The sequence below is a fragment of the Acomys minous genome (genome assembly GCF_964271855.1).
Source record: "Acomys minous genome assembly, chromosome: 18".
In the NCBI taxonomy this organism is placed as follows: domain Eukaryota; kingdom Metazoa; phylum Chordata; class Mammalia; order Rodentia; family Muridae; genus Acomys; species Acomys minous.
In genome coordinates this window covers 19358191-19381458 of record NC_140501.1, presented here as the reverse complement: position 1 = coordinate 19381458, position 23268 = coordinate 19358191, and the positions used below count along the sequence as shown (strand labels likewise).

At 36.1% G+C, this 23268-nt stretch overlaps 1 protein-coding gene across 13 annotated transcripts in view; it reads right to left on the bottom strand.

Annotated features, from left to right (window-relative positions):
- MYCBP2 (MYC binding protein 2) overlaps positions 1–23268 on the bottom strand; it is a 230898-nt gene that overhangs the window by 101110 nt on the left and 106520 nt on the right. For 12 of the 13 annotated variants that reach the window (XM_084767812.1, XM_084767815.1, XM_084767818.1 and 9 more), the window contains 13 exons: positions 22278–22450; positions 21520–21645; positions 21310–21437; positions 20329–20420; positions 16665–16799; positions 15209–15292; positions 13052–13148; positions 11869–12061; positions 11238–11512; positions 8311–8532; positions 4696–4887; positions 2068–2274; positions 881–1012 (listed from right to left, as the gene is read on the bottom strand). In XM_084767812.1, the coding sequence (XP_084623938.1) occupies positions 881–1012; positions 2068–2274; positions 4696–4887; positions 8311–8532; positions 11238–11512; positions 11869–12061; positions 13052–13148; positions 15209–15292; positions 16665–16799; positions 20329–20420; positions 21310–21437; positions 21520–21645; positions 22278–22450 (2056 nt within the window). The remainder of the gene's footprint in view (positions 1–880; positions 1013–2067; positions 2275–4695; positions 4888–8310; positions 8533–11237; positions 11513–11868; positions 12062–13051; positions 13149–15208; positions 15293–16664; positions 16800–20328; positions 20421–21309; positions 21438–21519; positions 21646–22277; positions 22451–23268) is intronic. The other variant, XM_084767813.1, reaches the window with a different exon arrangement.

Genomic DNA, 23268 nt, shown 5'->3' with positions numbered 1-23268 from the left:
GGATGCTGGGACCTGGACCTGGGTCCTCAGCGTGAACAGAAGTGCTGCTAACTATTGAGCCATCTCTCTGGCCTCCATTAATATTTATTCTTCAGACCACTCTGGCTTTTCTGTAAAGCATTCCTGGTGCAGTGTAAGTGGGAAAGATGGAGACTAATACCTGATCAGTTTCAATACTCTTCTACACAGGCTGTTGTGCTCTTCTGTCATTAATCAGCATAGGAGTACAGTATGGATATTGGTCTTCCTCACCAACACAAGAGGCTCAAAGCAGGAAAATGATATGCCAGATTGAAGAAAGCTCACATAGGAGAATGATGTCGCATATAGTGGAACTAAATAAATACAACTCGGTATCTTTCCTATTTATATTATATTAATCTCTTTAAAAATCCAAGTCTCTCTTACCCTGATCTATAACTGTCTGACTATACAACCAAACAATTCTTCCTAGTGTACCAGATCTTGGTATGTGTAAAAACAGAGCACAACATGGTACAAACCAAGAATATTACACTATCACAGGTAAATGCATAAGCAGGTAAAGCAGCATAATAGATTAACAATTTAGGAGAAGCCATAGTTAATGAAAATTCATGGGCTACTTTTCAATATGTTTTTAAAAGACGATTTTTAAATTATGTATATACACACATATCTATGTGGGGGTATGTGCACATGAGTGCAAGTACCTGAAGCGATCACAAGAGGGTGCTGTGTATCATGGACCGAAATTACTGGTGCTTGAGAGCCACTTAACATGGGTGCTAGAGCAGTACACACACCTAAATCACTGTGCAATCTCTCCAGTCCCACTCTTCACTATTTTTAACTGTATAACATTGCCTTTTAGTTAAAAAAGAAAAGTGGTTGAAATTACCTTTAAAGGAACAACTTTGTCCAGTCTGATTTCAGCTATGTCACTGGGTGAATCGTCTGTTGTGTAAGTTCCTTTAACTAATTCTAGAGATGTCCATCTATGAGAATGAGTGGAATCTCCGGCATGCTCACTCTGGTGAAGATGTAAAAGCAAAATTTACAAGATGCTTAACTTTATTCTAGGAGCAATTCTGATTATAATTCATTATTGTCTTTAGGTACTCATAGGCTGGTGAACATAGCTCAGCAGGTAAACAAACTTGTCACCAAGACGGACAATCTGAAATTGATCTCTGAGACCCTCAAAAGGTGGGGAAAACTGCACTCACTAGTTTCTCTCTGATCTCTACATATGCAATTTAGCATGTGGATGTATGTTTGCACACACACTCACATAAACAAATATATGTATTTAAAAACTCAAATTAGTAATTAGCATTTATTTGTACATTCTTTACAAAAGATAATCCTACTCTAAGCTATTCACTTTTATTGCTTCCTAAAGACATTAAGACATAAACCCACTAGTAAAATCTTAGGTCTTAGAAGTACATGAGCATCTTCCTGTAAGGACTGCACACTGAGTACATGAAGTAGATATTAACTAAAACTAATTCCCTAAAACAATCAGTTAAACACATGCTATTTACAAGAAACTTATTTCCATCTTTTTTGTCTTATATTAAAGATTCTTTGTAAACATTCAAGCACTTATTTTTGATACTAGAGAAAAATATAGCTGCACCAACCAATAAATACCATCTTTAGGTACTACAAATTTTCCATTAGCACTTTGATAAAAGTATATAGTTTTTTATAGAAAAATAGTATCTACCTAAACACTCTTTTAGGATCATAAAAAATGAAAATAGCAAAAAATAAAAAAATAAAAATAAAAAATAAAAGTAAGCAAGATTTGGAATTAAAAGCTAAGCTATGTGCTTTCTGGTTTCCAATTCCATTAGAAATCTTTCCCTTTCTGAAACTAGAAAAAAAAAAAGATAAAATAAAACAATACAGAAGTGTGGCAAGATACTTCAAACAACCATGTAAAATAAGTATTTTAATTCTGATTTAATGTTGTCTGCATACAGGTGATCTGTTAAATTTCCAAAGGTTTGACGTCATCATGATAATGATAAACTGATAACCCCACAGCAAGAAAAATGCTGTAAAAGTGATACTTACGTCATCAACCAGCACCTCTAATTCATACTCATGGATACCACCTCCTCCATAGACAGAGAAACCAACCACAACAATGCCAGGTTTGTCTACTGCAAAACAGATGGCATCAGGGGACCCATTTCCAGTGTTCCAACTTCTTCCCTGACTTGTTTTTGTGAATCGATTAGCACTAGCTTTTACAGAGTGAAGAGAATTAAGTCCATCAACCTGTAAGCAACACACACAATTCCATTAGCAGTTGTTAGTATTACTACAACTGAAACAGAAATATCTAATGGATACTAAACATTCATTTGAATGATATATTTCATATAAAGAGAAAATTTTCAAAACAAAATCATAATCTTTTTGTAGGGAAAAGCATAAAACAGAATCATCAAAATCAGTTAAAACAATCAGGTGAGTAACAAAACATGGTTAAGAAAGGCAGGGGTAAGAGGGAAATAATATTATACTTCACAAAATGTAAGGCACTTATCAGTGTTTCAAGGTGACCTTATTAAACAGATAATATTTGATGCTAAAATTCTGTTACAATGGCTAAAGAGCAATATGTGTGACTGCTACCACTGAATTATACACACGAGGTTTATTACAATGATAGTTTAATCTATGGATATCTTAGCACAATTACAAACACTATGGTAGAGGTGAGAAAGTTTCTGCCCAGTTTTCATATGCATCTGTATACATAACTATAGATAGAGCAACGCTTTGCAGCTTTTTGTTTTTTAACACCATGTAGTCAGTATTAGCAGCCTTAGCTCAGAACATGACCTATCACTTAGCAGTGGAACACCTGCTGCAAGTTCATGGAGTTGTGTAATGTGGCAAATAAGAACTTAGTCTAAGAAGACTATACACACTTTATATGCTGTGACAATCTGGCTATATTAATGAAGAAACAGTTAAAGATGACACTGGAGAGGGAAAATGGCCCACATACCAGTATTTGCTCTGTAATTATCGTGACTTGTGGTAATGGCAGCACATTCGTAACCCCAGCAGTAGGAGATTCACAGGTGCATGATAACCTGGGGCTCTACGGCCAAACAGTCTAGCCAATACATGAGTTTCCACGTTCAATGTAAGATCATTCCTCAGTGAATATGGTCAAGAAGGCTGAGGAAGACACCTAACATTGATCTCTGGCTTTTCCATATATATGCACATAGTGAGGTATACGGGTGTGTGTGTGTGTGTGTGTGTGTGTGTGTGTGTGTGTGTGTGTGTGTGTGTGTGTGTATGTGTGTGTGTGTATGCATATACACTACACATATGCATGTACACATACACAGACACAGAATGTGAGAGAGTTAAGAGTTAGTTTTAAAAAGTAAAAACGAGTAGATCATAGAGGAACAGAAAAGCAAAACGTTATCTTTCTTTCCTGTTTGTGTGGATGTGTATACTGTGCAGGAGCACACACAGAAGTCAAGGAAACAAGTGATTTGGTCTCCTCATGAAAACTGGAGCTAGACTGGCAGTCAAAACAGCCACAGACCGTCTTGTCTCTGACCCTGCAGTGCTGGGTTTTGAACTCAGGACTTCATGCTTACATGGCAAGCACTCTTACCTGCTTCTACTTCCCGAGTGCTGGATTTTAGGCATGTACTGTAGTGTACAGTTAAACAGAGAGTGAGGCTTGTTTGAGAAAGAAACTGACATGAAATGACCATCAGAAATAAGTTTTAAAACGCAAAGGGCACTGTGATCATAGGAGCCATGATCAGGCCTAGAGGTGGGTGAGCGTTAAAAAGAGGGTGTATCATGTCAGAGACAATATGATGGGGCCTTAAAGGGAAGAAAGGAGCCTCCCTGTAAAATCTGGAGAGGAGCTTCATTAAGATGACTAAATATTCTGTCCATTGGCTAGATCTGGGTAGGGGTTTAAGGTTTACCGCCTGTATTGTCCTTGGCTGGTGCCTTAGTTTGAGCGGGACCCCTGTGCCCAAATCTGCCTATCATAATGTTCTACTTGTAGGCTTCTAGGACCCTCTGGATCCTTCTACTTTGCCATTCTCCCATGCTTCTCTCATCTAGAGTCCCAATAGAATACCCTATGAGCATATACAGGGGGAGTCCTGAGGGGGACTGTCCCCTCAGGAACAGTCATAGGGGAGGGTAATAAGGGGAAAATGGGAGGGAGGGAAGAATGGGAGGATACAAGGGATGGTGTAACCATTGAGATGTAACAAGGATAAATTAATAAAGGAAAAAAGGAAAAAATAAAATAAAATAAAAAAACAAAACAAAACAAACAAACAAACAAAAAGATGACTAAATAAAAGAGAAAGCTACCACAGAGAGGATGAAGGGAGTAGGTGACATGCAGAACCCAAAGGAGAATCTTCAATCTCCTGAACAAAAAATAAATAGCGCTCTCGCGCTCTCTCTCTCTCTCTCTCTCTCTCTCTCTCTGTGTGTGTGTGTGTGTGTGTGTGTGTGTGTTAAAGCCCTGACACAACGTGGTTTCCTAACTCTGCTGCACAGAGTTCTCGGGTTGTGGCCTTACCCCCTTCAGGCTATGAGATCTGGCTGCCTATAGTGACAGTGTCTTAAAAGACATGCTTACCGTCCTACAGAAACATGCACATATTTATTCAGTTCTGAAATACAGCTCCTTACCTCAGATCCCAGGGCTGACGCCGTCAGCTCACTGACAATACTGGCCAGCAGTCCGCAGGTGTTGGAGACCAGGTGTGAGGAGAAGAGCTCGTTCTCTCTCCGAAGGCTGTTTCGCACTGGAAGCACAACAATGACGAGCATCTTCTCCAGCACTTCGCGGAAGCTTGTCATCCCCGAGATGTTCTCCTCACTCTACAACAGGGCGTGTAAGGAGAGAGGGCAAAGCTTTGCCTTACTGTCCCCAAGACAGGTCTTGGTGCAAAATTCTTCCCTTATGATACCCTAATGATTTGGTTTTTGACTTGTACTTACAAGCTATGTTTTTATTAGCTTTGTGACATTTTCATATACCTTCTTATTTTAACAATATAGAAGTTTAAAACCCCTCTACATGATAGACAATTATTCATCCTGTTTAAAATTATTCTTCTACAAGTTAAGACTTCAGTAGAACTTGAGTTTATAAAAATGTTTTGAGCATTTATGTAATTCTTACACAGCTACTCCTTTTATAACTATTATAATCAATTTCTGGAAAACAAAAAACAAAATCCCAATCTCTACCAGTAGAAAAAACAGAATTTCTTTAAATCCAAACTCTAATAATATTTCCCAGAAAATACTAAAACATTATTAATTCACCTGATATCTGACAAAAAGTTTTGTTCTTTACCAAACTCTCATGTGAGCATAGTGATAGGCATTTAATTTCAATATGAAGTCACAGGAACCACAAAATCTTTTAGTTTTTACCAAAGACTAGAAAACCACACAATTTGCTATCTGGTTGTAATTCTTTCCTTGAGCCTCAACTTTCCTAAATCAGAGGTATTATTTGCTATGACTCAATTTTCAAAACTGCATTATTAGTCCTTGGAGGACTTTCACAATTATTATATTTCTTACTGCTTTATCCATAAAAATATTCATAAAATTATAATCTGATTGAACAAGGGCCGAGAAGCTAAGTAAGTGAATAATCCAGTTAGAAATTACACAGATTTCCCATTGAAACTGTCATCAGCATGGCTCACTATTTCCTTCCTTCCCAACGTAGAGTTTTAATGCTATACATAAAAGTGACTTAAAATTTTTTTCATATTTTAGTTACTCTATTAACATCTAAGTACAATTACTACAATGTTTTGGTTAATTTCTAACCAAATACTTTTTTGGAATTAAAATAATCTACTTTTTAAAAATTAAAAACTAAATTTATTTTATCTCTTCCATCTTTCCATTCTCCAGAAATTTCACTTTCCCAGAAAGTCTGCTTTGAAAAACACTCAACTAACGGTATTCCATAAAGAATCTTGTGGTACTTCCTTTAGGAAATGCCTGCAGCAGAACCGTGTACGTATGTTTAGTTTCTAACCAGTAGTTGTCGAGAGCACTACAAGAAGCTGCTCTAATAACCGTCGATAAGACGTGTTAGAGAGCAACACGTGAATGCAAAGTGACACTAGTTCAGGTAACGTAAGTCACACAGAAACAGGATTATCCAATACTTAAAATTATACTGGGAAAATAATCATGACCATAAATAAAAGCTACTGTTTAAAATACTTAAATATTTAAGATGCTCTGAATATATGTATGCATAAGCATGCCTGATCATACTCTATGGCAAAATGTTAAAATGTATAATGTCCAGGGGAAAGGAAGGGAAAAATGATGTAATTCTATTTTAATTAAGAATGTATAGAAGAAGAAATGATGTAATTCTATTTTAATTAACAATGTATAAAAATTGAATTTAAAAAGGCAGTGAGAGAATATATATTAATTGTGGTAACTTTTTAATCACACAATTATTAATCACTACATGTTAGTATTCAAACATACAACTCTAATAGTAATTCCTAAAGAAAACACTAGCATATTGTTAGTTTATCACCCATGCTCCTTTATCTCAGTATTTTCTTCCAATAAGAAGCCTTCTGCCTTGATATTTTATGTAGTCACCACTCTTTATACACACTTATGATTTTTAAAATATTAAATATTAGCATATCATTGGAATGGCTGAATCAAGTTCTATCAAGTTAACATACCTGATTCAGCTACTTCCCTTAGTGGTGAACATTAAGGGTCTAATTAAGGTTCTAACCTGTCTTTTTAGCAAATACACACAGAGCTTTATTTGTACAATTATTCTTCTAGTTCCCTGTGAAAACACAGATAACATGCAGTGGTGAAACAATAATGTAGCAGCTAAAAATTCAAAAATTCAAAAATTCACCTACTTCAACTACAACCAAATTAAATAATAAGTATACAATAAATACTTGCCAAAAGGTCTCTTTTTTAAAAGAGACTAATTTAACTTGCAAAAATCATCTATAAGGTTAGTCTATTTCTTCATAATCTCACCTGCGCTGAAATTTAAAAGAAAAAAATTTAACTTTTTCTAAATTTCTATCTCAAATTTTGTTCCCTAGCATTCACTAATTATTATTAGTAAGGCTGCTGGCTCTTAAAACACATTAAATTTCTATTGTGATCCTACAAAGATATGTCTTTGATTTTTATGTATAGTGTTTTCTAACAATGTAGAAGCAGTTACTAAATAATGTTTCCTATGTCTTTTGTTTTACAATGTTTACTTTAATATGCTGGATTATTTTATAAAACCCATGATAAAAGTTGCTTATTTATTCCTATATTTTATACGTGTGTATGAGTGTGTGAGTTAGTGAGTGTGTGAGTTAGTGAGTGTGTGTGTGTGTGTGTGTGTGTGTGTGCGTGTAGCACACATGTGGTAGTCAGAGGACAATTAGTAGTGCTGGCTCTCCTTCCACCATGTAGGTTCTGGATTAAACTCAAACTGTTGTGCTTGGTGGCAAGCACCCTTACGTGCTGTGGTGCCATTTTGCTAACTACTTTAGAACAGAACAACTGCTTATGCTATCTGTAACTTACTTTCAAATGATACAGCACTAAACAATTATGTAGGTACTTACTGTATACTCACATTTTTAGAGATGAGTAGTCATGTAAAATTAGACTGCTCACTGTGGTGCTTTGAATAAGAACGGCCCCATAACTTCTATGCTTTGATGCTTGGTTCCCAGCCAGTGGAACTATTTGGATAGAATCAGGAGAACTAGCCTTGTTGGAGGGGGTGTGACCTTACTGGAGGAGGTGTGACCTTACTGGAGGAGGTGTGACCTTATTGGTGGAGGTGTGTCACTGGGAGTGCCCTTTCAGGTTTCAAAAGCCCCACACTAAGACCAGTCTCTCTCTCTCTGCTTACTGATGGTGAGTTCGGATGTACACAGCTACTGTTCCAGCGCCAAGGCCTGCGTGCCACCAGCTTCCTGCCATGATCACCACTGACCAATCCCCTGAAACTGTAAGCAAGCCCCACTTAAGAGCTTCTTCTGCAACTTGCCTTGGTCACGGTATTTTGTCATGACCATAAAAGAGTAACTAGACACTTATCATTCAAATAAACAAAACAATTAGAGAATAGCTCATTATAAAACAGATAATCATTGGTTAATCATTTGGCAAATATAATTATCAATAAGGAGGACGAGGCACCAGCCTACATATGTCTCCACTTTCTATTGTTTTACTTCTCCATTGGAAGAAATTTCCAAAAAGACGTACCTGGCTGAGCTTTTCCATATGTCCCACCAAAAGTGGAAACCGATGAACTAGTGTTGAGTCGTTCTCCGTACTGACTTGCTTAACAATTGATCGTAACAACACTTCTCCATCATATGCAATAGGGAAGATAGAAGTCAGCTTCACAGACGTGTGGCACAGAGCTGACATGACAGCTGCAAGGAGCCGGCTACTAGATGTCTTAAAGTTTGCTTCCTGGATATCCTTTAGGAACAGAAGCCAGCCCCAAACACTGCATCAGTGTAAGCCAAGTTTCTTCATATATACCAAAATATCTATCACTCAAGCCATTTAAGTAGCTTTACTATAGGATAATACCACATCAATATATTAAAGCATAATTAAATTATTATCTAATAATGATGGGAGAAGAGTCAAGAGTCCTATAGCAAACCAAGGTTTATACACCTGTGTATCTTTACAATCACCAGCTTCCTAGCATCATTTTCAATGTGAGATGTTAAAGGACTCCCATTAGAATCTACCAAACACACATTCTGTAAGTATTGAAACTTGACAAAAATGAACAATACAAATTGCACTTCTGTGCTACTATTTTACTAAGGTCCAAAACTATGTTCTCATATGCCAGTTTATGTAGAAATCTTAGGCTGTACAACTTTTCTGATTTTTGAACTTATCAACTGAGGAAATCCTAATTTACAGAAGGCATTCACGTAACACTTAGTTCTTCAAACAGTTTTTCTATCAGTCAAGCATTAAGGTAAAGCAATATATCATCCAACTCCAATGTTGCAATAGCTAGCCTTAGCAAAGGGAGACTGCTGGTCAGGTGAGAGTGAACGCGCCCACTGACCCAGGCAACAGTCTTCTAGGGAACCATGGTAAACTACAGTATCCTGCTGACATGGGTCAAAGGACACGGGGATATCACCGTGGTGATAGTGAATCAAGAGAGAGCACGGTAAAGACCTCAGCTCTCATTTCCATAACAATATTAAGTGAAAGTGACGTGAATACACAATACCTATTTCTAAACTTAGGAGCGCATTCAAGTCACTGTTGAGTAGTACGTTAGCTATAGATTATTTTTCTATAACACCCAGTATATTGCTTCCAAGCTGAGAAAGCATTCAATATTATTTTGTCATGAAGTAAGATGTAAGCTACAGATCGCTCTTAGAGGCCTCTACCAGGTTGGAGTGCTCACTACATACCTGTTTGCAAAGTTTTCAACACTGAATAATGGCTAATTCTGTCAAATATATTTTGAATAGCTTCTGAAAGTATATGATTTTTCTCTAGTTAATTAAAACAATTAACTCTTTTTTTATCCCTAGTGCTGGGAGTTGAACTCTCACTCAAACTAGAAAAGCACTTACCAATGAAAATTATCCCAGCCCAATCAATCCTATTTATTTCTACATGTTAACCCTATGTTTCAAGATAATTACCATGACAGCATTAAAAAATTTTAACTCAACAGTATTATGTGAATGCCTGTGTATTGGTGATATTTGTCCACTATTTATTCTTGTATCTCTTAGGTTTTGGTATTGAGCCTATCATCAGTTATCTATGTTTTCTGAAGGAATTTGTTAAAGATGTTATTTCTTTATAAATGTTTAAAGACTCCATGAATGACAATTATCTAGGTTAGTAATCTTGTTTGTGTGTAAACTGAAATAATAAATTCTATTTTTTAATGGACATAAGACAATTAAGATCCTTCTTTTATCCTTATTTTTGAGAGAAGGTCTTCCTTGGTAGCCCTGACTGGCCTTGAACTTGCTTTGAAGACCATATTCTTTAAAGTCATGTTTTAGAAGTGTGTATGAGTGTTTTGCCTGCATATATGACTGCGTACCACATGTGAGCCTGACGCTTCAGAAAGCCAGAAGAGGAGGTCTGAGGCCCTGGAATTGGAGTTACAGACTGTTGTAAGCCATCACTGTGAGTACTGGAAACTGCACCTGGGTCCTCTGGATGAGCAGCCACTGTTCATCACTCTGGGCCTGACTTTACAATTTTAATCTTTTAAATTTAGCTAGATTTACTTATGTCCAACTTTTTGATTTATCTTGGTGAGTATCCTATGTGTACTTAGAAAATATGCATTCTGTAGTTGTATACTACACTGTGTAAATATCAATAAGATTAACATATTGGTGAGATAGTTCACTCAGCACTTAAGAAGACTTCCAGTTTTTCTAGAGTATGTAAATTTAATTCTCAATACCCAAATACCTGTAAATCCAGGTCCAACAGCCTCTTTGCCTCTTCTACTTACCTATATGCATATATATGTATATTACATATGTGTATATATACACACACATATATAAACACATAATTAAATATAAAAGTAAAACCTTAAAGACCAAGACTGTCTTTATTCATTGTTAAAACCTGCCTGTCCCTCACCTTTTGCTCTAATTGTATTGTTAGTTACTGAAGCATAAGGGCTGAAGTCTCCAACTATCAGTCAAGGTCTCTCTGACCCGAGGCTCTGTCCAGCACTAATGCCAAGTGTTCTGAAACACTGTGATGTGGGATCCGGGAATGAATGACGTTAACACGCTCTTCACTCACTTCCCTCTTCCCTGTTCTGACAACTGTAAATACATCCAGCGCCATTTGGTGCTGTATTTGTTTTTACACAGTCACTATATTCTTTCCCCCTCTCTTTCAAATACCTTTACTTATAGACTGAAAGAGAAAGTCAGCAGTTTACATAATATTTCTGATAATTTCATAACAAATAGATAATATCAGAGAATGAAGCAAATTTTTAAGTTTTAGCTATAAAAGTGAAGCGTACCAAGCAGACTTCCTAACTGATCACTAGCAATTAAAAAGGTAAGAAGATCACATTTTCTTGCAGAGTATTAAGCAATTTTTAAGTAATATATTTTATTTGAAACCAATATTTTATAAACTTAAATTACCTGATCCAAACAATTCAGCAGATCACAAAGGCAAGCCCACTGCAGAGCAGGAGTCGGGTAGAAAGAGTGAAAGCAGGCAGTGAACGTGTTATGGCATTCCTCAAGGACGGCTTCTAGAAGACTCAGGGGCTGGCTGAGGTACCCTTGAGGGTCATTATCCAACTTCACCATGCAATGATCAACTCCTTCTGATAAAATTTTTCTTAACAAAGTTCTTGTTTTTCCAATACACTCAGCTAATTTGCTAGTTTCTTCTACAACTGCTTTTCCTGTAGCTTTGAGAAAACAAAAAGTGCAATAAACTAAAGTATGTACATGAAATAATAATTCAGTCATAACACTCAAACATCAAAACTCCAAAATGAAACTTCTTTAAGATTTAAGTGTGCTACAAATTGATATTTTTTTAAAAAAATCTTCATAGATAAAAGAACTGACAGTAGTACTTAAGTCTAAATTTGTGATTGAAATATTTTCTATTTGACAAAAATAGTTTAAAAGTAACATCTTTCTTAATTTTAGGAACATCTTAAAGGTATCATGGGTTCTTAAACACATGATTAATTCTTTATTATTTTCTCAATACCTGAAATTATTTCTTTCCAAAGTTATTTTTAAAACGTCCCCATACCTGACACTGGGTATATCTCACAGGTGTAGACTCGCAGGAGCCGCAGGCAGCAGGTCCCCACAAAGCGCAACCGCTCCAAATCCAGCAGAGTGGCTGTGAACTGGAAGCCTTTCAGTCCTCTGAGCTCTTCAACCCCTAAGACTAAGGTGGTCCAGCTCCAGTGAAGAACGCTTAGCAATGACTCAAAGCATTCCTACCACAATAAGAACAGATGCTTCAGTGAGCTCAGTTCCATCACAGTGAGAACAGATGCTCCCATGAGCTCCAGTGATGCCACAGCGTGAATGGAAGAGAAGGTAATGGCACACCACTTCAAAGCTACCTTGAATTTTTTGCTGAACTTTGGTAGCTGAAATAAAACACCTGTATACGTTTTTACATTCCTCTTTTACCCACCTAGCTAGTTTATCTTATAAACATGGAAGAAAAAAAAAACCAGCAGATCATAATTTATGTTTCTTTAAAGTAAGTCAATATAGTATAACAAAGTAGTCTTAAAATATTAAAAATCAGTAATATATATATCTGTCTCTATTTATACATTACCTACATATTAAAATGTATAATAAAAACTAACAAATTTTTGAAACATTGACTAGAAGATACTACCAAAATCACTATTTTAGTTTTAAAAATTCTTGTGTATGGGTTTATACAGTTGGCTTTCCTTGCAGTTCTAGATGGTTTGAAGATCTTCACACTTATATGATGGCAAACAATATAGGATCTCAGAATGAAACAATTTGGTTGCCAATCCTCACCAAGGCCCAGATGACTGCTAATACAGTACAACAAATTAAAATAAATGACTGAATATATTTGTTATATAAAGAATTTCAATTACCCAAAGACAACAAGGCCATTTATATGCACACACAAAAATTATTTGAAATAATAATAATAATAGTGTGATTTTATTGAAAAGATACTAAATTCACTACTTAGCAGGGTTTATGTGTAAATAGAAAAGTCACAAGTTATTTCAGGTGTAGAAAAGTCAATTCAGCTGGGCATGGAGAGGTCACAGGAAACATCTTTACTTGTTTGAAAGTATACATTATCTTTGCCTAGAATATAAACACCACAAGAAAAGCAGATCTGAACTCATGAAACAATGCTGAGACAGCCTTAGGATTAAAACTCAGCGCTGAGTACAACAGCAGAAAGTTTTAAAGTGGCTTACCACTGAGACAGTTCTTGCAAATGATCTCTTCAGAATGTGTACAGGCTCACTAGCTTGCTGCTTGCCCTTTGAAGCACTGCCATCACTGGTTGGGAGTCTGATGGCAGAAGATAAACAACAGACTATGTTCAAATGTCCAAAGACAATTTTTTAATGTAAAATTTATAGTATCAGTGGAGTGCTCAGCTACAAACAGAACATCTCCACTGCCTCCCACTATCCCAAAGGCTCAAGAATCACTGTAGAAAAAGGGACAGGAGCAAAACAGTGTCATCTAGACTGGCCTGGAATGCTACACTTCATGGATGCAGAGCAGCTGTGTTTACCTGCACAATACCAGCACCATGCAAAATGGCACCATTTGACATGCTAATGTAGATGGGAGATATCGCCCATGATCTCACCACACATGAAGAGCTATAGACAGTCAATGCTGCTAAGAGTGGTAAATCAGTATTCTGTAGGGAAGATAGGTTAACCAATACCAAGGAGTCAGCACTAAACACATGAGAGCACACTAAATGGACTTGGTATGAGATATCAACAACCTACATACCTACCTATAAACTATCCACACATATGTATGTATGTATCTGTATATAGTTTTAGGTAGGTAGACATGTATTAATCTATATATACATACATATATATGAACACATAAATATACACATATATACACATATGTGTGTGTATAAAATGACAGTAATTAAAGAAGAGGTAATGAATATAAGAGGGAGTGGTGGATATAGGAAAAAAAGGAAAGAGGATTAAATATTATATACATAGAGTACTCATATATGAAATATATATCTATGGAATATATAATATTAAGTAACTAAATATTAAAATTAGTGTATCAAAAATTATAAAATTCAACCTAACAATGAATTACAGATAAAATTTCAGGGTTAAGTATGTATGTTAGAAAGAATGAAAACTCACCTTCAAAAGATATTTATCTTAAGAAATCAGGAAAAAAATAATAGAAAGGCAAAATAAAGCCATGAAGTGGGGCTAGCGTAAGGGTAGGGTAGATTTGGAATGAATTAGAGGGAGAAATATGTTATCAAAATATTTGTGAGACTCCCAAAGAATTAATAAAAATAATATATTAAAATGCAATTTGTCATAGCGAAATAATCAACTTTAATATCACCATTAAAAACATAAAAGTCACGGTCCACAGTAATTCACATACAGTTATTCAACTATAGTCCAGAAAAGCAGTCCAGTGCAATTTGCTATGTGCAGAAAGTACTTTTGGGCTACAAAGATGTCTCAGCTGTTAAAGACCAAGTCTCCCAACCAAAGGGATGAAACGCTGCTAATATAAAAAACAATGGCTGTGATGGATTGCGTGAAGAACAACAATCCTAGAAATATGAGGTCTCTAACATTCAAATTCTTTCAGTGATTACTACAAGAGAAGATATGGAAGAGAGAGTTATATTTTTCGATTTGGGGGGGGGACTATGTATAGTAAGAAAAATTTTAATGGGGGTTTATAAGTGATCTCAAAATATACAACTACTTTGACATACGACATATGTCTCATTACATGTTTGAAGTACTTTGAATTAATTAAAATTCTTATTGTTAAAAATGTAATAAATAACATGAACAATTTGCTATTTCAACTAAAAGTGGAAATTAATGGTGATTTTCCAATATGTTCTATCACAAAATACATAATATAAGATTATCAGGCCAGAGATAAAGGAGAGTATTGGGGGGCCTGCCTAGCTTGCATAGGAACCTAGGTTTGATCTCCAGAACAAAGAAAAAAAGACTACAATAAATTGATTATGTCCACATCTAAAGTATTTACCCATCGTAACTTATATTCCTTAAGATATACTTTATTACTTTATAATATTCTGAAGTTGGTATTAAAATCAACAAGCAGATTAAATAAACAGTGGCATATGGCTACTGTTATAATACTGATGCCTAGTCATGCAAATTTGTAAATTAAGTCCGAACAGAAAATGTTCATAATACACTAAATGCTATCTGAATATTTTAATTAGCTATAATTCTACCAACGCAACATGAATTTGCTCAATGCTTCAATAATGTCTTCATTACTGTAGTGATTTTATTCCAGCACAGCAAAAGAATAAATTGTTTTAGTTAGCTATATGAATGTTTGAGTACCTGTACAGCAATTGAGGTATCTGACCAGCATTTACATCTGTACCATTATTTGACTTCTTCGAACTCTTGAACTGGAAAACAACCCTAAGAGAGAGAATAGCAGGGCAACAAAACCGACAAGCTCTCAGTTTCATTAAAGTTAAGAGGAATTTAGTAATAATGCCTTCACATTTTATGCTAATGAAAATTATTCACTTGTTAAAGAAAAACTCAAAACTGAACCAGTAATATCCTGATTTATAGCTGCTGAATTATAAAAAAAATTAAGGATGGAAGCCAGATGTGAACCTCTTCCTCCCAGTTCTTCCGCTTTGTTTTGACCTCTGTAATCAGCTCTTACTAAAGATTTCCCCTTGAGAGCAGGAAATCAGCACAGCTGAATACACTTAGGGCCTTTAGCCTCAGAGTGTCATGATATTCTAATTTGAACAAACTATTTATTGAGGGGAACCAATTAAATAATGTAAAAGCAAGTGTTTAGTTTTTTAGTGCACATGAGTATGCATGTACATGCTCCTATGCGTGCTTGTGAACTTGTGAATGTGTATACATGGAAGCCAGAGGTCTACCTCAAGCATTGCTTCTCAAGAGCCAATCACTCTTTTTTTATTAATTAGCTAATTAATCAATTAATTAAATTTACATCCTGGCCAGAACTTCCCATCCCTCCTCTTGTCTGTTTTTTTATGAAAATGTCTCTCACCAGCTTGGAACTTTTCAAGCAGGCTAGGTTGTCTGACCAGCAAGCTGTAGGGATGCACCTGTCTCTGGCGCCCTAGTGCAGAATTGCGGTGCATGTCAAAACATCCCAGTGCTTTACGTGGTTTCTAGGAACTGGACACAAATCCTCATGCTTGTGTGGCAAACACTTGACTGACCGAGATTTCTTGCTAGTCTCAAAGTGGTAAAAATTTTCTCTGCATTTCATTAAAATATTTCTTATGATAGAAGCTTTGTATCTTACAAAGTGCTTGCATATGCAGTATCAATCTAATTGTGCATACACACGCCACAGCTTTTTTTTTGGTTTTTCAAGACAGGGCTTCTCTGTGTAGCCTTGGCTGTCCTGGACTCGTTGTAGACCGGGCTGGTCTCAAACTCACAGTGATCCACCTGTCTCTGCCTCTCAAGTGCTAGGATTAAAGGCAAGTACTACCACCACCAGACCACAATGCACCTTTTATGGTTCCAAATTCATCAGTATCCTGCATCTGTCCTCTACGTAATTTCTTATTTTTTAAAAAATAATTTAATACTCAGAAAGATACAAATGCCATCTGTTACAAATAATGCAGTCTTTTCTCCCATCTCTGTCTACTAGACTAACTTAGCATATTTGGTTATATATTACACAAGTTTAATTTTTACCAATTATACTTATCTTCTGGGTTATTTCAAAATATCCCACAAAGAAAAATAAGAATTTCATTAGGCCCAAGTTCAACACTATGCTTACCCATCATCTGTGGTGATAGAAGCTTGTCCATGCGACCCACAGTCGCTGCTGGGACCTGACACTCGAGCCCATGCTACATACCACCATCCAGCTTGCAGGAGAACTGGCTCATCAAACATCATTGCGTATTTTTCCCTAGAGAAATTAAGCAGTCAAAACCCTTTGCACTCATCTGTTACATGTACTTACTTTTAACTAACATGCCAAAACCCATGAAATTGATGTTTTCAAATTTTCTTGCTGGACAAAAATCTTATTTTAAAGTTTGGAAACTAAAACAAGTTTCAGTTCCTTATGTTCGGAAAATGAAACTATGTTTTTTTTCTTTATGGATTTTACAATATGTTTAAATTTTATAAAATTTTCAAATTAAAACAAAACATTTTAAATTGTTATGAAAGCATAAAAAATTACCCAGACAACAGAATTTTCCCAATTAGTTTTAATGGCTATTTATTCAGCTAAGAGTTCTGACGGGAGGAATATCAGGAAAATGACTCTTGGGTCAGAAATTCTGGGTGATGACCTGAGAGCCTGGATATCTGGGGCAAGTTACTAAAATTATTCCATATCTCAATACAGCTGAACCCTCAAGTATACTCATGGATGAAATCTCTCCAAATAAAAACTTTTAAATAATAAAAAGGTAAAAAACAATGTTTAGTTCATTGAGTGTCTGTGAACTAAATTAATTCAGATGATGTATGGAATTGAGCCTGTCACAGAGAACAGAAACTACATACACAAAAAAGTTAATTAACAGAAAATGACATCGAAAAGTAATACCTGGCAGGAGCAGAGTAAAAGTAACTGGTTTTAACTGGTATTGAAAGAAAGAAAGAAAGGAAGGAAGGAAGGAAGAAAGGAAGCATAGAGTAATAAGGAAGCAGGATAACGCTATGAACAGATCTGAGTAAAAAGATACGAGAGGGAAGAAAACCACACACATGGGAGGAATCCTGCGTTGTTAAAGCATTATGATGTATGAATGAAGACTAAACCAAAAAGATACAAAAAGACCAGGAGAATGGAAATAAGGGAGATGGGGTGGGGGTGGGGTGGGGGGGAACGGGACGACAGGAGAGGCTGCTGGGAGTTTGTATGGGTCACCCTAGCTGAGACTCCTAGCAGCAGGGGATATGAAGCCCAAAATTGCCACTTCCTATAGCCAGGTAGGACTGACAGTGGAGAAAGGGGACATCAATCCAACCACTAAACCTTCGACCCAAAATCTGTCTCATCTACAAAAAGTGTAGGGATGAAGACGGAACAGAAATTGAGGTAATGGTTAACCAATGACTGGCCCAACTTGAGATCCACCCCTTGGGAGAGAGCCAACCTCTGACACTATTACTGATACTCTGCTATGCTTGCAGATAGGAGCCCAGCATTAGCAGTCCTGAGAGGCTTCATCCAGCCGCTGACGCAAACAGATACAGAAACTCACAGCCCAATTTTGTGGAAGAGTGAGAGAAAGGACTGAAGAGCCAGTGCGGTCAAGGACATTACATGAAGACCTACAAAATAAACAAACCTGGGCCCATGGGGGCTCACAGAGACTGAACCAGCAACAAAAGAGCATGTATGGGATAGACCTAGACCCCATACACATATGTAGCAGATGTGCAGCTTGGTCATCACGTGGGCTGCTTCCTAACAATGGGAGAAGGAAGGGGCTGTCTCTGACTCTGTTGTCTGACTTTGGATTCCTTTCCCCTACTTGGGCTGCTTTGTCTGCCCTCAGTGGGAGAGGATGCGCTTAATCCTGCTGTGACTTGAGGTGCCAATTGGGCTGGTACCCCTTGGGGGCTTCTCATTCTCGAGAAGAAGGAGAGGGGATAATGGGTAGGGGGACTGAGGGCGGAACTGGGAGGAGAGGAGGGAGGGGCCTGGGAACAGGCTGTAAAGTGTTTTAAAAAAATAAAAAGATAAATAAATAAATAAATGGGAAAGAAGGGTATAAATGCTACCCATAAAATTGGGGCCTCTTGGGCAAGCTAATGAGGAAAATCTAGATTACTGACTACCAAATTCATCATAGTTTATATCTTAGAATCATAATTATTTTCTCAAAAATAAATAGCAAATGATAATGATATATTAAAGTTTCATGAAATATCTTTTTTGAAATATCTCCTTTAGGTTAATTTGTATAAACCCTAAAGAATACAAACAACAACATCATATAGTCTAATGCAGTGGTTCTCGGCCTTCCTAATACTGCAACTCTTTAATACAGTTCCTCATGTTATGGTGACTCCCAACCATAAGATTATTTTCATTGCTACTTTGTAACTATAATTTTGCTACTTTTATGAATAGTAATGTAGAAGTTTGCCAAAGGAGCCATGACTCATAGGTTCTGAACCACTGGTTGCTTAAAGTAAAGAAACAGACCAACTTTTCTTCAAATATATTCTTCAGTTCTCAAAAGTATGTCATTTTTTCTGAAAAGATGAACTTTTATCAAGAAAGAAAGAAAGAAAGAAAGAAAGAAAGAAAGAAAGAAAGAAAGGCAGGCCTTTATGCACCCTTTAAAGTTACTTTTGGTGGGGATGTGGGGTGGGAGGGGTCCCTTGAGGCCCATATAGGCACTGAGAGTCTTCCTCAGTTGTTCTCCACTTTTTGGTGCAGGGTTATCTTACTAAACCTTAAGGTTGCTAATTTTGCTAGACTGGTTGGCATGTGAGTGGCACAGATCACCTGTCCCCTACCCCCTTCCCTTAGCTTTTATGTGAATGTTGGCGAAATGAACTAAGGTTGTCACTGAGTTTGTGACAAGTGTTGTATTGTAGCCACTGAGCCATTTCCCCTGGCCACCAGCATGCATTTAAAAAAAAAATAGTTATTATTGGGAAGTATAGTGTACTATTATTATTCTAATAAAGCTATGTTTTTTTCCCCCATCATAGCATTCCCTGGATCAAAACACCAATTCCTCATAGTGCAATGGTGAGACAATTCTTAGGATTCCAGGTAGCACTGCAAACATAAGTCTCTTTATACTAATAGAATTTTATAAGTAAATACTCTGATTCAAGTAATCTCCCAAGAGCCTTCGACAAAGCTGATAACTTCTGTGAGTGTGTCATTATCAAGCACATACTACTGATATGATGTCAGAGTACATAGGAGATCTGAAATCTGGCCTACTATGATTACTTGACACTATATAGATGAATTTAATGAAACTACATGTGCACAATAAATATAAATACTCATACATATTCATATTTTCAGTCTTGAGTTATTCACCTAACTATATGAAAAATTAAGATTATTAGTTTTCATAAAACATTATTAATACTACTACTAATTACACTTCCTAATATATGCATATACTGCATAACACTTCAGACAACAAATCACATATAATGGATGGTGAGTAAATTATTTGGCTAAGGTGTATACTGGGTATATCAGTTCTTATCATCTAGGTTTGTGTGAAGACTTTCTATGATATTCGTAAGTGGATAAAATTGTTTAACAATGAAATTTTTAGACTGTCCTCCATCACTAAGTGAAACATAGCATTATACAGTTAAAATTCCCAACTTATCAATAATAGATTATTGAAAACTCCTTTTTTAAATTTGTTAAATTAAAATAAACTTTTAATTTCAAATATGTAAACACTACACTGAATAATGAGCAAAGCGTTTACCTAGCAGCACAGTCATATGCCAACACATCAGTCTCTGCAAGAAGGTCTCCATCGGTTTCATGATCTCCTCCATCAGGACCCAATTCAAATAACTGGAGTAAAGGAAACACATTTTCCCCATTCAGTTTTGTGCATCTAAATTCATAACTTTGTGCATGTTCAATGTAACAAAACTATACTTAAATTTTAAGTACTAAATATTAAATTTAATAACTAAATTATGTAAGTATACATGCATTTAAAATAGAAATTATATAGTATTTTATGGCTATATCAACTCGGCTCTATACTGGAAATTTTGTACCTGACAATATAAAGTAGGAATATAAGCTTTCAAAAGGACTGAAAAACAGAAATAAATAAATAAATAAATAAAATAAACAACATCAACAACAACAAAAAAACAACAACAAAAGAAAGCATTTTAATCAGGAGTTTCTAAATGAGGCATACTCTCACTTCGTTTTTGTTTGTTTGTTTGCTTGTTTGCTTTTTGACAGGCAATGATTCTTATTTACTGTGCAAACCTGTACAAGAAAACTCCTCTCCTCTTCTCACTTTACCCTACTCCCCACCTGGCTGTGTGTGGAGGTCGCTGTTTACACAGTATTTGAATAGAAGTGTGGAGGATTCTTATATATAAAACAGGCCTGTGTCCTGTTACTAAACCAGCTCTGGGAAGGCAGCCACAGGAAAAGGTGCAGCTAATTAGCCTCTTGGAAGCTCAGCATGAAGCAGCTGAGACTGGCTAGGAATCCTTTTTCAACTTTAAATTACTGAGAATCATTTTCTCCTTCTGTACTGATTTAATTTTTAACAAGTCAGCAATCCCATAGCTTTGAGTAAGAGTTTAGCAATGCTTCCTTTTAACAACAAACCAAGGTAAAAGAAAAAGGAAACAATAAGACAACAACTAAGTCAAACAAATGTTTTGTTTGTTGAAATAGTTTGATGAAACGGTTACAGTATCATGAACCTTACCTTAATTTTAGCAGTATATTCTCCTCTACCTCCAAACAGCCCGAGGCCACCGAGTAAAATGTCAGTGTCAGCACTAAAGCGTATGGCTTCTACTGAGTGAGCAGAGTAACCCCAGCCTCCACCGTGACCTGAAAGATGTAAAGAACGATGTTTTAAATGTGCATATACTTCTGTTACTAGACACCGTTTGCTAAGTCAGAGTATACATACTTTCAAACCTGTTTACTACACTGTAATCTTCCTTGGAATAAACTTTCATTACTGCTTGGGTCTCCTCCTCTGTACTAGCAATGCCCATCTTTAAGTCCTGCATAGCAGCCAAAGTGTCAAGGCAACCTAAAACAATAAACAAGTAAAATTCAAACCCACGAAATCAAAATTTCCTATACTACTGATGTTATTAATGTTATAATAACTAATAATTATCTGAACTCTGGTCCTGAGAACTTGGAAGACAAACTTTACCCATGGAGTCATCTCCCCAATTCTTTAGTGAGACTTTCTGAACAACCATTTTCTAAAAGCAACACAGTATATAGATAAGTGAACTGATTAAAAAAAAAACAAACAAACAGCCCAGCAACTATTTATTGCAAAAGTTCTGTATCTCAAAGTAATTAAATAAGGACACAAGTAAATTAAACACTATGAGAGCATATTTGGTCAATACCTCTGAAAGTTTATAGGCTCAGTTAAGCAAAACCATCTCATCTCTCTATTATGAATATTATATTCAGGGATGCCTTGGAGTTAGGCATTCATTGATCTTTTAGGATATTGGTCGAGATTGTCTATATCATTTCATGGAGGACAAACTTCTTAGGTAATTAAATTTATTTTGTGACTTACAACCATTATTATTTAACAGACATGGCAGAATAACATACAAATTTAACTATTTAAAAAAAAAGTGACCACTAGCACAGCATACACGAATGCACTCAGCTGAAGTCAAAGGGCAACCCTACCCAGGATGTGCAAGGCTGCATGGGATCTGGTGGTAAGAGCCCTTGATCCCGTTGGCAGAGCAAGCTCAGGACTCAGAATACTACATCTGGACTGCATGTCTGTTGCAGAGGGAAGTCTGGCATCAGCAACCACAGCATTGTAACACCAGAGCTCCCTAGTGCTTGATCGAAACCTATGGAGAAAGAGAATTACAGCACTTCAGCACATAGTTTACTTTGAAAATGTCTAAATTGTGATTGGCTACAGAATAAAAAACACAGTGTATATAGGAAATACCTATCTCATTATTTTCTATACCTACCTAAATATATAACTAAAGTAATCTGTACCAGTACAAAAAAAAACCTGAAAACAGTAATATATTTTTATAGCTATCATAGCAATTATATACTTAAACTTGAAGCATACATAAAAATAAAGCTTTCCTATACCCAAATCTCCACTAACAATTTAAAGACAATGAGAAATTTGATAGAAAATGTAAAAAAAATACATATACTTAAAAACTGTCTATGTCAGCCAGGCATGGTGGCACACGCCTTTAATTCCAGCACTTGGGAGGCAGAGGCAGCCTGGTCTACAATGTGAGGCCAGGACAGCCAAGGCTACACAGAGAAACCCTGTCTCAAAAAAAACAAGAAAAAAAAAAAAAAAAGAACTATATCCTCGGGTAATTAATTTTATTCCTTCTAAGTCTCTGATGGGGTTGAAGACCAGATAGTTTAGTTTTACAAGTAAGCTTAGTTGTGTATGGGTTAAGATGTCTTTAGGTGTAGATAGATGTTTTAAGTTGATACAGACAAGATATGATAGATATTGATTTACATTCAGAATTTTAGATGCACCAAGATAGGAAAGATGTTTTCTTCAAGGTTGTCAAATACAAACAGCCAAAGCACTAAGAATGTAACATTAAATAATTCCTGATTGTTTCATGGTGGTTCTTGCTGTAGGTTGGTTATTGAATATATGTAGAATAATACAAACATA